This window comes from Fukomys damarensis, unplaced genomic scaffold, assembly GCF_012274545.1.
Source record: "Fukomys damarensis isolate Sample0158 unplaced genomic scaffold, DMR_v1.0_HiC HiC_scaffold_31, whole genome shotgun sequence".
NCBI lineage: Eukaryota > Metazoa > Chordata > Mammalia > Rodentia > Bathyergidae > Fukomys > Fukomys damarensis.
The window spans coordinates 25,242,369-25,257,289 of record NW_022900943.1 but is presented as its reverse complement, the minus strand read 5'-3'; the positions used below and the strand labels follow the sequence as shown (position 1 = coordinate 25,257,289).

At 37.1% G+C, this 14,921-nt stretch overlaps 1 protein-coding gene across 1 annotated transcript in view; it reads left to right on the top strand.

The window, feature by feature from the left end:
* The first annotated feature begins 5,353 nt into the window (after nt 1-5,353).
* Nucleotides 5,354-14,921, top strand: part of Gnaq (G protein subunit alpha q) — a 175,051-nt gene continuing 165,483 nt past the window's right edge. Inside the window, exon 1 of the mRNA XM_010641463.1 lies at nt 5,354-5,535. Coding sequence (XP_010639765.1) covers nt 5,389-5,535 — 147 coding nt within the window. The 5' untranslated portion in view covers nt 5,354-5,388. The remainder of the gene's footprint in view (nt 5,536-14,921) is intronic.

Genomic DNA, 14,921 nt, shown 5'->3' with positions numbered 1-14,921 from the left:
TACCCAGCTCTTACCTTCAATGGACAGTCCCTTAAAAAGAAGTTGTTATGGTGACTTTCGTGTCAGCACTGCTCAGTTTCAAATGCAGTTTTCCTATCTAAGTGGAACAAAATGTGCAGAATGTAGAATACATGTATTTTAAAGTAGGTATTGGGCCGGGGATTTAGCTCAGTGGTTCTTGTACCTCCCTCGCAAGCACAAGGATCCGAGTTCAATCCCCAGTACCACAAAAAAAAGTAAATATAACTTGAGCAAGGCATGGTTGTACACACCTGTAATTCCAGTACTTGCTAGGCTGAGGCAGGAAGATCACCACACAAGTCTGAGGCCAGCCTGGACTACAGAGTGAGTTCAAGACCTGGAAAACTAAAAATAAATAAATAGATAATAAAATAAATAGAACTTGGAATGTGGACAACACCCAATTTTGTTTGCCTCATTTGTTGTTAAGTCACTTTTGTCTCACTGCTGTCCTTTGTAGGTATGGGTTCTGTCCTGGAAATAATCTTGTTCTACTTTATCCAAATTTATATGGAAGTGGCTCAAATTCAGCTTTATTGTGCTGAGATTCCCTATTTCAGACTGTTGGCCTAAACCAGTGGGTCTGAAATACAGGTGCTTGAATTACAGTTCAGCTCCATGGGACCTCAGTTTTATTCTCATCTATTCATTATCTGGGTGCTGGCCAGTTAAGAGGGTGGGGCAGGGACATTGGCTTGAGCCTTTGCATTCATTACAGGCTTCAGATAGAGATTTCCGCTGGTTTGACAGTATCTACAAATACAATCAAGAAAGCCCTGGCAGGGTAAAATGAATATATTTGTTGTACAACCTAAAATGCCACACTTTTTGTAACTGTTTTCCTCGGAACCTAAAAAAAGAAGAGGGCCTCCCTCAGCCTGTGAGAGGCCTTGTTCAGATACATTTTCTGTCTTTAGGAGAGAGAGGATGAACCAGGTAGAACCTTGGAGTTCCTTGTAGTATCAGTGATGGTTTTCCAGGGCTTTTGTGTGGAAATGGTGCACTGGACTTCTTCAGAGCAGAGACAGTCATAGGTGACATTTTTAGGGTCTAAACCAATACTTGTGCATGTGTGGATTGTCCTTAGCAACTCTTGTGATAAGAAGTAGTTCAAGAAGCCAACTTAAATGTGAGAGAAAGAATCAGTGAGTCCATGAATGCTTTCAACTATGAATGCTAATACAGTACCACTGAGAAGATACCATAGCCGGGCATGGTGGCATAGGCCTGTCATACCAGCAGTTTGGGAGGCAAGTTCCAGCTCACCCTGGGCTTAAACAGTGCAACTTAGCAAGACTTTCTCAAAATAAAAAATTAAAAAAGGACTGGGTATGTACCTCAGTGTGAAGGCTCTGGCTGCAGTCCCCAATATTGGAAGAAAAGAAAAAGATATACTATGATTGATTTTAAAACAGTTCTTTTGGACAAAACTATTTGTAGATGACACCATACAAATGAACAAAGTAATGAGTGTAAATGTTTAGATGCTTTATGTGAATTAGATACATATATATGAGTTTATAGCAGAATCTGTGAGAATCCTCTTGGCAAAGAAAGCTGAAAATGTAAGCAAGCATCAAATGGTATGAGTGTGTCTAATATGATATATTCTAACAAAACAAAGCACTGTATTATAAGATACTAAGTTTGTATTGATGGAATGAGATGTGAAATGAACTTGGGATAGCTCTCTATCTTGATCCAGGAGTAGGAAAGGAAAGAAAAATATCCTTCACATATGTGGGGATGAAGTGATCTTTTAATAGCGTTATTCTTAAATGAATAATGGGTGCTTTGATGAGCAAAGATAAGAAAAAGTAGAGCATTTGCCTGAAGGTACAAATAACTTTTCTGGGGACATTTTAGAGCCATATTACAGAGATTGTGGAAGGGTAGAGCAGGGTTTTTTTGTGTGTATTGATTTGCTTGTCAAAGTTGTTAAATGACTTGATTGGAAATATTTTCAAGTTAGCAAAAGTAGAGTCTGCCCCCTCTCAGATATTTTATGCCCGATTTTTTTGTGCCAATGGACTTGGAAAAGAGTCGTATGTCTTTAGGTTGCTGAGAGTTGTTTGTGCTTTTTGTTATTGTGATGTGAAGAGACATTAACAATCACCGAATTCACAAAGCAGTCTACTAGTAGAAAAAGTCTTGTGAAGTCTTATATTTTTCACTTGCCTTATGAAACATCATTTTACATAATTTGGGAACGACTTTGTTTTTTAATTGTGCTACATGTTTTCATAGTAATCAGGAGTAGATAAAAAAGTAAGTACTTTTAACAGAATATTGTACAATTCTAAAAAAATAGGGGAAAGACACATGAGATTTGTCTTGCATAGTTGGTTGCAAACAATTCATTTGTGTCCATTATGGGGCCATACTGAACAAAGAAGCTGAGCAGTTTTGTTTTTTTGATGTTTTAGTTTACATACTTTCATTTTGTCTTAAATTCAAATTTAGTGCAGGATAATACTTAATACTTTAATTTACCACACAGATCATTCTCTTATCTTAAACTTTGCTTTTACTTTCAGTTCTCTGCAGTTGTATAAAAAAAGAAAAAATCACAGCGTGATTGTGAAGCTCATGAATGGACTTCAGGCTGGTCCATTGGAAGAGACCACCAGAATTCAAGAGTCTTCATTATAGTGCTATTCAGAAATTAAAATTAGGTTAAATGGATAAAAGTTGGGTATAGTCATAGTCCTGAGTCAGGGTGTTGCTGTGTAGTTCAGGCTGGCCTCCAACTTGTGATCCTGCTGCAGTCTCCCAAGAACTGGGGTTATAGGCCTTTGCCACTCTGCCTTGCTGAGACATTTTTAGATTGTAGGTAATAGAGTTAATTATTCTGGATTTGGGGCAGGTAAGAAAAGGGGAGGGTGATCTCTTTACCTCTCCAGCACCGTTTCTTCTCTGTGGCATGAGGATAAAGATATGTATCACACAGATTTCTAAGAGGATATGTTGACAGTGTGTTTAAATATTCTTAGCAAAGTGTAGAAGATTGGATACAAATTTCTTTCATTTACAAGAGGGAATACTCTGGAAGCACAAACCACTGTAGCCTTTATCTATTGAGATTAGGGCTGTGTGTATTACAGGCACAGATGAACAGTTAGTACTATATTAGTACATTGGGCAAGAGCTAGCAGTCCCAGATTCTGATTTGGGTGTTATTTTTTTTTTAGCTGAGTGTCACCTATTTCTTCATCACAATTGATGAATAGTGTCATGATAGTGAATTACTGAATAGAGTGAACTTTACAAATTAGAGAATGCCTTGTAAAGGACACAGGAAGAAGAGAGCGAACCCTCCATTGATGTCTTTCATCTTATTAATTTTACCTTGCTTTGTTTTTGCTGTTAATACTATTCAGAGTCCCAGCAGGAAACATATGGCACGCTCCTGAGTGACTGAGGAGAGTTTTATGATGGGACTGTTTACAAAGATACGGACCAGATGCAAACAGTTAAGGAGTGGCAAGAGCCAGGCAAAGGGAGAGAGCAGTTGCTGGAACTCGGTGAGGGTAACCTTGTGAAGGCCACCAGCAGTAGCTGTGGCCTTTTGGAGGCACCTCTGTGGTACCCCGCAGGAAGGAAGCTGAGGGAATAAATACCCTCCCTCTTTCTTCTCTTTTTGGCTCCAGAGGACAGAAAGCTGTAGATAAAACTCATACATAACCAAGATGAGAAGAGATTGCAGTGTTTTATATTTGAAGAGATTCCAGATCACCTTGTTACAGGTTACAAGAAGGGACTGGTTGTGCTGCCACTTGCCTTGCAAGTGCAAGGTCCCAAGTTCGATCCCAGTTATCCTCCCCCCAAAAAAAAGAAGGAGAAGAGGAAGAAGAAGAAAGAAGAAGAAGAAGAAGAAAGAAGAAGAGGAGGAGGAAGAGGGGGGTAGGGGGAGGAGGATCACATATCTCAGGATGCTGGGGGTAGAATCATCTTTCATTATTGCCATCTGAAGAGTTACTGCTTCCTAAGATACTGCATCTGCAGTTATTTAAGAGTGCTACCGTGAAAACTAGTACTTAACTTGAATTTTTGTGATTATTTATGAAGATAGTAAGAAAATTTACCTGCCAGAAACACAAAATGAAATTAGGACAGATGTTGTATTAATAGGTTTTAGTTCTTAACTTCCTCCTTTCCGTTTAGTCCCCCATTCCTTCCTTTTCTTAATCCTTGTTGAGAGGAAAGGGCATTCAGGACCCTAGTCATCCTGTTTTATTCTATTCTTCCCATATTTAATGTACATAAATTTCATTTTTACTTTCTTCATTGTTGAGTGGAGGCAGCGATATTTTCTGTTTAGGAAATTTGAAGGGAATGAGAAAGGACATATTTTAAAAGTCAGTTCTGTTTAGAAAAATGAGGTCTTTGTATTCATAATTTTACTTTTGTTGTAGGATAAATGTATTGATAGTGAAAAGCCTTGATCTTTTCATCTTTGTTTCTTCTGATAGGCATCTGTACCTCTGTTAGAGATTATCTTCAGGCTTGTGGCAACAGACGAGATTGGGTGCGTTCAGGGTGGTATGGCCGTGGACCAGGCTTATGGCAACAGAAAAGAAATATTGAAGTTTGGAAAAATGATATAGCACAGAAAAAAATGAAATCCAATAACAATACATTTCTGTGTCACATTATCACAAACGGACACAGAGGAAGAGAGCCAGGGTATCTCTCCTGGATTAAGTGCTTCCTTGGAGTAATGTGGCTATCTAAACCCGCCCCACCTCTCATAAATACAGAGGATACACGTAGAGAATGACTCTTGTTCCTATCTTACCAGGCTTCTGTGCTTTCCCTATATTACATTCCATATTAGAGAAAATATATGGAAAATTTGAGGCCTTTTCCTCTTAATCTCTTTGAATAGCATTTGTGTAAGTGTTCTGTCATTTCAAGAACCATATCCTGACTAAACCCAGTGTCCTGAAAGCAATTTAAATATCCTCCAAGGAAGAGTTTGATCAAGTTTTTATTATGTTAAAAAATGCTGTTATCATTCTTTCTTATACATGGTTAAAAATCTTTGTCAAAATTCATGTTGAGTGGCTTCCAGAGAGGTGATGGTTTTTGTTTTGGTGTGCATGCACGTGTGTGTGTGGGGGGGGCGTTGCCTTTTGAACTCATTTGCCTTTGAAAGGGGCTCTAGGCTAATTTTTCTAAGTGTGCACCATGGGTAGCATTTCCACTTGTACTGATTCTCCTCTCTAGGGGCCTTTTGGGGGCATCAAATCCAAGGCATGGTGTCTAGTGGTGCTGTAGTCCAATGTGAAGGTATTGTAGTTTAATGTGCTGCTGTTTTCTATTTCAGGGACAGGAGAGAGTGGCAAGAGTACATTTATCAAGCAGATGAGAATCATCCATGGATCAGGATATTCTGATGAAGACAAAAGGGGCTTCACCAAACTGGTGTATCAGAACATCTTCACGGCCATGCAGGCTATGATCAGAGCTATGGACACACTCAAGATCCCATACAAGTATGAGCACAATAAGGTAGGTGGAACTCTTCATTGGAGCAGTTGGGCAAAGCTATCAGCAATGGTACAGCAATATGAATGGTCTCTTAAGTATACTCCTGTTTTTGAAATGTACAGTCCTCATTTGGTTCTGAGGCTTTTAATGTACACGTTAAGTGTTTATAAATGTCGCTTTCTTAACTCTTAAAAAATTGGACATTGTGTTTTAGTGATAGTGAAACACATTTGGATATTTGATAATAAATATATAGAGGCTTAGATTTTAGGGGACCACATTGTATTAAGGAAATGGTTTCTGAATGCCATACAAATCAGCCAGAAGGAAGGAATTCAAAGATGCAGTGGCCTTGCTTCAACTTCCCGCTGTTTGTGCTTCCTTGAAAAAAGAAAAGCTTGAGATCATTCTGTCTGGTTTAATTTGTTTTCATTGAGTTTATTGGTGCTTTTAAAGCATACAGTACAGTTACAGTCATTATTGGGATCTTGTACTCTTATATGACAGATCTTGGTTCTCATTTTTCCCCGGTGTTCTTGCCCTCCCTTCACCCCCTCCACCCTTCCCTATTTACAAAGACTTTGTTCCATTTTTTCGTTTTCTCATATTTTTTCTTTTCCCCTACCCTTCCCACTTCCCCTACACTTTTAGCCCTTTTCTTCCTATTTCACATTGTCAGTTATACAATTTGTATGTTACTTGCACTTTCAGTTTTTCACACCAGAGAAACTATTTGGTATTTACACGTGTGTCTTATTTACTTCACTTAAGAGTATGGTCTCAGTATGCATCCATTTTCCCACGAATGACTCTAGTTTCTCATTCTTTATGACCAAGTAATACTCCACTACCTGGTTTAATTTTGGATTTTGTAGCTTCCTTTCAGTAGTGCCACAGGCTTCATTTTATTTCAAAATAAAGCCATCTGGCAACTTCTGATAACCATTTCTACACCTTCCCTTATAACTGTTAAAGTAATGGAATCTTATAAAACCTTTTGAGAAAGGCTGAGGGAAAAATAAAATTTCAGCTTTTTAGAAAGCATAATAAACTTTTGTAATGCCTAACAGTATCTCATAGTTGAAATAAAAAATTTCTTCCTAAGTAAAAACAAATTCTGTAAATGCTCTTTAAATATTACAAAGATAGCAAAAAATACTGTTGTTATATATTTGAGGGTGGCTCCACATTGGACTTCATGCTGCACTTGCTCTACAGAAAGCTCGTAGGCAGGGACTGGAGCTACACCTGGGTCTGATAGCCTTTTCAGAGACCGCCAGTCTGAGAAAAGGAAAACCTGGAATTTTTAGAAATGTCTTTATAGTCTGTTTTCTTTCTTTCCTCTAATCAGTAACTCCCCCCTCCCTCCATATATATTTTTGATAGGTATAGTTTTATATGCCTTATGGCTTATAGATACTGATCTAATAGTAAGCTGATTTACAGTAAGCCTCACTGCATTTGTACTTACACAGTAATTTATAGCCCTTAAGAATTTTCTTTCTCTCAGTACCCTTGAGAAATCTACTGTGAGGCATATTTCCATTTGTGACCATCAATAGATAATAGTAAGAAGTTGGCAAGCCTACAATGACTCATAAACTGAGATTTAGTTCACAAAAATGAATCCATAGATAAAATGAGGATATTCTATGTACCTGCATTGCTGTTATTATTATCAAAAGGTTTCTAAATATATTAAATCATCTTAAAATTAGGCATTTGATTTTCTTGAATGGGTCCTTGAAATTAACTGGCAGTTTCTTAATTTAATTGTTATGATCACACTTGATGCAGCAGGGACACCACCAGTTCTAATGAGCCCACCCAGCATTTTAGAGAAACATTTCATTTTACTTAGGTCATGAGTAGTCACCAGAGGACATGCCAGCAGGTCACAGAGTCACAAGCCTGCCATTTCTCTTACCCACTACTTCAAACTCCTTCCAAAATATGCTATAAAAAGCCTCTTCTCCTGTAAGAGACACATTCTCTGTTCTGCTCACACAGAGAGATCCCTTTAGGTTTAACAACAAATCTGCTTGGAGTTTGCATCCCTTCTTTTCCTGTTCAACACTTAGTTTTCCAGTGGCAGTTAATTTCCATAAGTAACAAAGACAACTCTGCAAGTAATTCTGCTGCTTTCACTTTTAAGATTGAAAAGAGCTGGGTAGGTTTGTGAGTCCAGGAACCTGATACCTGAACCAGGGTAAACTGCATATGGGTTTATCTAACAGTCTAAATTGTAAAAGACTAGGTTTGGGTTTCTTTTGTTGTTGTAGTTTACTTTGTTTTGTTTTTTGTCTACATTAAGAAATTCAGTGTAATAAATTTCTAAAACAGGTAGCATGCTTATTTTTTTATAGTTGTGAGAATATGCTATTGAAGAGTGTTGTTTCTTTTGCCAGTGACTTTTGTAGTCAACAGTTGATATGATGATCTGGTGAATTCTGGCTAAGTTACCATCTGCACTGTGTATCTGTTTTGTACATGTACACATGCATGCTTGTTGGTTTATATGTTATACTTTAGTTCAATCTACATAAAATTTTCCAAAAAGATTTCTTAGGTGCCCCAGAAGAATACTTCAGGATCTTGCCCTGATGTTAGACTGTATAGGAAAGTCATTTATTAGGCCACCATGTAAATGCAGAGGGGATAGGGCAAGATTTATAACATACAGAAGAATATTTCACACTATGTGAATTCATTATGTTAATACTGACTATATTTTACTATGTCAAGTACTCTTCAGTTATAAATTGACAACATAAAAATTATAATATGGTCTTTTTTTTCAGCTTTAATTGAATTTATTGGTACATTTTAGGGATACAGTACAGTTACATTCATTGTTGGGATCTTGTACCTCCACATGACAAGTCTTGATTCTCATTTTTTCCCCTTACCCCTGCCCTCCCTTCACCCCCTCCTCCCCTCCCCATCTACAAACACTTTATTTTCATTTTTCATTATCTCACATTTTTTTCTTTTCCCTTATTACCCTTCCCCTACCCATCCCACCTTCCAATATGGTCTATTTTAAGCTGTCGTAATTATCCTATGAAATCTTCCTGTGTCTTTTGGTCACTCAACAGACTAATATTGCCTAATATTGTGACATCAGTATATGATGAGTTTTGAAATCCTCATATTTAATCTTCTTTAATTCAAAATATAAAGTACTTTTGCATTTGTTCCACTTTTGGTACATCGTATACATATTCTAAAGCATCACTGTCTTGTTTGCACGCTTCATCCATTAATTCCCTACCCTCTGTCCACTCCTTGTCTTTGTTAATACATGTTAAGGAAATAATGTCTTCTTTCTGTTTAAGACAGCTGTCACTTCTTCTGAAGAGTTTTTCTCTGTTCCCACCATATATTGCACACATAAACTATAGTAGAGTGTTTAATGTAATTGTCCAGCTTGTACTAATTGTGGTTATTTGAATATTGATCTTATTTTCATGATCAGATTCTAAGCTCCTTGAAAGTAAATCTCATGCTCGTTCCATCTTTGAATTCTTCATTGTCCTTGGCATTGTGTTTTGTATATAATAGGTGCTCAAGAAATAGGTGTTTTATGAATAGACAAATCATTTTTATGCTTAAATAGCTGAAAATCTAAAATTGAGGAAAAGACTCTTCAAATCAGTGAATAGCCCTAAATTGCATGTATTGTCAAGGATGTAGACGTTTAATTGGGGTTGAGCAGAAATTTACAATCAGGAAAGGGGAAGGACGTTTCAGGGGGCGCTTTGGAGAGAAGGGATGGCTGGAACAAATGTTGGAAGGAAGGACTGTGCATACAGTATTGAAATGGACCGGGTTAGCTGAAACAGAATTCTTAAACAAGAGAATTCCGGTTACCCTTGTGAAGTTTTGAATCCAAGCTAAATTTGAATTTTATTTTCTTGTGTTTATGATCCTTATTTAATGATAATATTTTATATTTTGTTATTTTTACAGAAAATCTAAGTAAAGCTGTACACTGTATATTCTATAAATAGTGTAAAACGTCACGTAATGCTGTGTATTTGATTAGCAATTACTTGGAAGCAGTACATTCTGGTTTATATTATGTTATGACATTAAAGATATAAATAATCTTAAGCAACCATTTTGGCTTTTTAAAAAGCTCCTCTGTACCTACCATCATGATGGCCATAATCTATAGTTGGTAGCATAGACAAAAACATACCCTTTCGTTATTGTCTGGAATATCTTTGGACTTGCTTTGAGCTTATTCATTTTATAAAGCAAAACATAGCCTAAAAATTAAATGGCCTGTTGGCTACTGGCGTATTATGCATAGCTTTTTTGTGCAGTTGGGTCTAGCTTTGAAAATACCATACCAAAATGATGGAATATCTTTTATTTCTGCTTATGTGATATGATAGCACAGCATGGGGAAAGTTTAATAGTTTTTGAAACTTGCATTATAACAAAACACACTGCAATTCATTGCCCCCTTGCTTCAAACACATTCATCCCAATGTTCTTGCCATTTTCTAAAGCAGTTCTGGAAGTCTTCTTTCCTGAATGTCTTTAGTTGTATTTGAGTGGCTGCTTCAGTGTTGTGAATCAGTTTAAAACATTTACATTTTGTGATCATTTTGACCTTGGGAAGAACGGGAAGTCACATGATGTCAGGTTCAGTGAATAAGGGGGATGAAGACACACCATAATGTTTTCACAAGCCTTTCCATTGGGTGGCACTCAGCAGCAGCATTCACTGTATTTTTGATAATATATCATCAAGACACGAAAGAAGCCTTGTATGCCATTTTGTAAAATTTATCCTGTTTTAAGGGTTGCATATCAGGAAGGAGCTTGTAGTAAATTGTAATAAGCTGCAGACACATTAGATTGAGATTAATTTTTCCTCAAATGTGTATCTATATCCTGTTCTCAGACTTCGTTAAACAAGCAATGTTTATAGGTGAGTGTTATGGTTTATGTTTAGATGTCCCCCACAAAACCTCATGCTTTTTCTGAGGTGGCTGAATGTAGAGTGTGTGATGTTGGGATTAAGGGCATGTGAGTATTAAATCATGTATGTGATTGGTTTGGCATTGCCCCAATTCCTATAGTGTGGATGAGATACAAGGGACAGAAAGACATTGTTAGGGTCTCTTGTTGCTTTTGCTACCTTGTGAGAGCCATGTTGTTTCTCCTTTGCAATGCCTGTCTGCCATCCACCCTGCCTTGGAGCCAGCTGATTATGAACTGAAACCTTTATACACTGTAAGCCAAATAAACCTTTTCTCATTTAACTTTGAGTGTCCAGTATTTTGTCTCAGCAAGGAGAGAAAGGTAACTAATTGGATTCAGCCCAAGTGAAAAAACGTGTTTTGGAACTTCCAAATACAATATACTGTGAGCTAGGGTTTGTTTATTCCTAAATATTATTTTGCCTTTTCATTGAACACAGCCATTCATAACTAATGAAAAAAGGGATTAAGTGTTTGCCACTTGGTCAAATCCAAAGATACCTAAGAGGCTGTACTTGGTGCATTGCATTTGACTGTGAGATTAGTCCATCCTTTCTTACTTTTTAAAAGGATGAACTACCATTAGTGATATTTTATGATTTCCTATGCAGACACAGTTTTCTGATTATTCTTTGCATTGGTACTAAATTTGGCTCATAATAAGGAAGAGATACAACATCTCTTTATTAATATAATGAAGGAACTTTCTCAAATTACATCTTGGGGAAGTGGATGACATGGTTCTGAACCCTTGATTTTTATGTGCCTATTATCTTAGTAGTCAATGTTCTCTTTGCATTCATATGTGTGTGCCTTATGTTCTTATAGGCTGACTGCAGATTGCCTTACAGTAAGCAGGCAGTCTTGTTTTATAAACCCTTTGCCCTCAACACACACACATACATGCAAACACACACACGTGCACATGCCAAGAACATTATAGGAGTTTTGCTGAGATTCCTCTAGAGAGTGGACCCTGCCAATCCTTTTTAGCTGGCTTGTTATTTCTGTAGACTGTGAAATCAGGTTATTCTTAAGGTAGTGTCAAAGTATTTGTAGTCTCTCATCCCTTTCCCTAGTTCCCCAAAAGAAAGCAATTAGATACAGTGCTTCTTCATGCATTGAGCTTACCATAGCTGTCAAGGAGAGCTCATCCTTGGCTAACATTGTGTGGGACAGTTTTACCTTTTTTTCTGTTCTGCGGGTTGAGGATCAGTAATCTGAAATTTTGAAATGTTTCAAAATCTCATACTTGTTAATTATAAAATGGCATTGTACACACCATGAGGCTTGGTTTCTTGAAAAAAATATTAAAATATTGTATAAAATTACCTTTCAGCTGTTTTCATATAGTATATATGAAACAGAAAGAAATTCTGCATTTAGTTTTGGACCTTGCCCCCAAGATATCACATCATCTCTATGCAAATTTATCAGACTCCCAAAAATCTGAAACACAGTCCAAGGAGTTTTGGATAAGGGATGCTCAACTGTAGTTTCTACCTCAGTCCTGGAACTTCTGATGGCTAGGGCTCCAATAGTAACTACATTGCAGTTCTCTGTGACTAACTGGCTAAGGGCTTTGAGGTATGACCCCTGTGTTCCCTTTTCTCTTGGGCTGTAGGAGTGCTGAGAGACAAGAGCTACAGGACCGTTTATCCTCCCTGAACAGTTTTTAAGGAAAGACTTGCCACTGGAAAGTACTTAGCTAGATACATAAGCACACACATGTCATCCCAGGATTCAGAAGACCGAGGCAGGAGGATCACCAAGAGTTTGAGACCACCCTGGGCTACACAGTGACTTCAAGCCTAGCTTGGACTGCTAACAAGACCCTGTCTCAAATACAAGACAAGACCACCCCTTCCCCTAAATACTTATAAAGATTTTTGAATTTCATGAAAAATCCAAGATCCTAGGCGTTGTCATTTATCAAAATAAAAAAATATATAGCCCAAGATTTCAAAGAATTTACCAACTTATTCCTGCCTTTGATGAACCAAATAAGAAATTACTACTTTTTTCAGCATGAAGGAATTTTCTCTCTCCATTTACAAAATGTCGAGGCTGATTTTATTTTAGTAAGTTTCAGCTGTAAAATACACAATGAAGGCAGAACTAAAAAACATATTTTTATCTGCGTTCCTGAAGAGTTAGGTCAGGGGTGGTTCTCTGTTTACAAGCAACAGAAGTGAACACGGGTGCACTTGAGTAGGAAGCGGATTATGGGCTGTTAGCTCATGGGGAGAGCAGAGCAGAAGCTGGAGGACTAGCTGAAGTCGGGAGACTCACCCCGGAGGGATGAGCTCTGGCCAGTTTCAGTCATCATTCACTCATTTGGGGAAAAGATCCTTGGTGGTCTTCCATGTTAGCTCTTTGGACAAGGGAAGGTTGAGCAATGTGATTGACATTATCTGGGGAAGGTCTGGGTACAGTTAAGGGAAAAGGGGAATAATTTTGGACCAAGTTAACAAATCTACACTGCAAAAGTACATAATTTATAACATAAAATGACACAAATTCTCTGTAGAAGCAAGTGCTCATATTTTATTTAGCATTTGCTAAGCCTATCCTAAAATACAATTTCTTATTCTGGGGTAGGGTGGAGTGAAAGGGTTACTGATAGTGATAGTTTTATATGAAGTATGTAGCTTAATTTGAGTCCAAGCACTGAATTGGTAATTGTGGGATTGTCACATTTCTTTACCAAGCCCTCATTTTTTTCCTCAGTTTTTCTACTCTGTGTCAGCCTGAATATCCTCCTTTTAGGATAGGACAAATAATAATAGGGTTGTTTGAAGTATTAAATAGATAATGTATGTGAAAATGTCTTATAGGTCGTTTTCAGTAGTTTTGAAGTTATAGTAAGATGAATTGTCATTATGGAGAGAATGGCTACTATTAATCTTCCTTTTTTATTGAAACTAAAACAAAATAATATAAATAACTTAATCATATTTAGTACATATCCAAGTAAAACTCTTCTCCTAGCGACAGTCATTGAAATGAGGGAGAGAGGAAGAGCAATCTCCATGTCTAGATGTGTTAAAAATAGAATGTATTTTTAATAAGTGAAATTCTTTAGAGCAGTTTTGCTAAAATAAAGCAAGAGAGGAAATAGACAATCTCTGATAGCCTTTCTAACACTATTTTTCCTTATACTGATCCTCTGGCTCCAAAATTGTTAACAGGATAAAGTTATAGTTTTTATTACTGTGGTACAGTTTGAAGCTTCTACTCTATTTGAACTCTGTCCATTCCAAAAAATTAAAAAAAAACAATAAATGTCAAAATTGTTTGGATTATAGCCTCTAGCTCAGTGGAGAATTTTCCTTTCTTTGCCTCTAAATCACAGAAGTAATTACAGTATTTACATTTATTAAGGTTTTTTTTTTGTTGTTGTTCAAAGTTTATTAACAAATGCAGCCTTTGTGGGGATGTTGATGAGTGATTTTAATTTCATTGCTGGGTACTATATAGACAGCCTGCCTCTCCTGCTTCTACAAATCTTCGAGAATTTTCTGATTTGTTTTACTTTTTAAATGTAGTAATCTCTAAAGAAATTGAGATGCTGGGCATGGTGGCACATGCCTGTAATCCCAGCACTTGGGAGACTGAGAATCTTTGTGAGTTCCAGGCCAGCCTGGACTACATAGTGAGTTCAGATCAGCGTGAATTACATAGACTGCCTAGCAAAACAAAACAAAAAAAGTTGAGGGATTTTTCATGGCCAACTTGTAAGTCAACCATCCTTTTCTGAGTTTGGTTGACCATTTTCTCTGTTCTCTCTAGGAATCTTGTTAGGAGTTAAATTGCTACTGAGTCTCTAGTAATGATGTCATTTTTCAAAATTCCTTTCTGTAAGTTCTTTCTCTTCCAGTATCTTACAACTACTTTACAGCCAGCTTTTATTCTACCTCACTCTATTCTTGTTCCACTGCAGTTCTTTATTTACTTAATGAATGTCATGTAAAAATATGAGATTTTAAAATTCCTTTTCCTTGGCTAAAATTAATAATCCCAAGGCATGCCATATCACTTCTTGGATGAATATCTAAATTAATTTTCACCAGTGAAAACTCTGATACAAAACTTCAACAATAGACTGAGACAGATTTTTCTCTTTGTAATTTTTATTGAATACAACTTATATACAGAAATGTGCGCTTACCCTCAGGACTGAGTCTTGTGTATTTGTCTGTTCTGGACACATTTATATCCAGATGCTTGATCTGTATCATCATGACCAAAAACCCTGAAGGCCCCTCTACTCCATTCTAGTTAATGCTGTAAGTCCCAAAGAGTGGCCACCTTCCTGACTTCTGGCAGTATTGAGCTTTATTAGTTTTGAGGTTGGTATGAATGAAACCAGGATAGAGTGAGAATGAAATGTGGCTGTGAAGTAGTCAT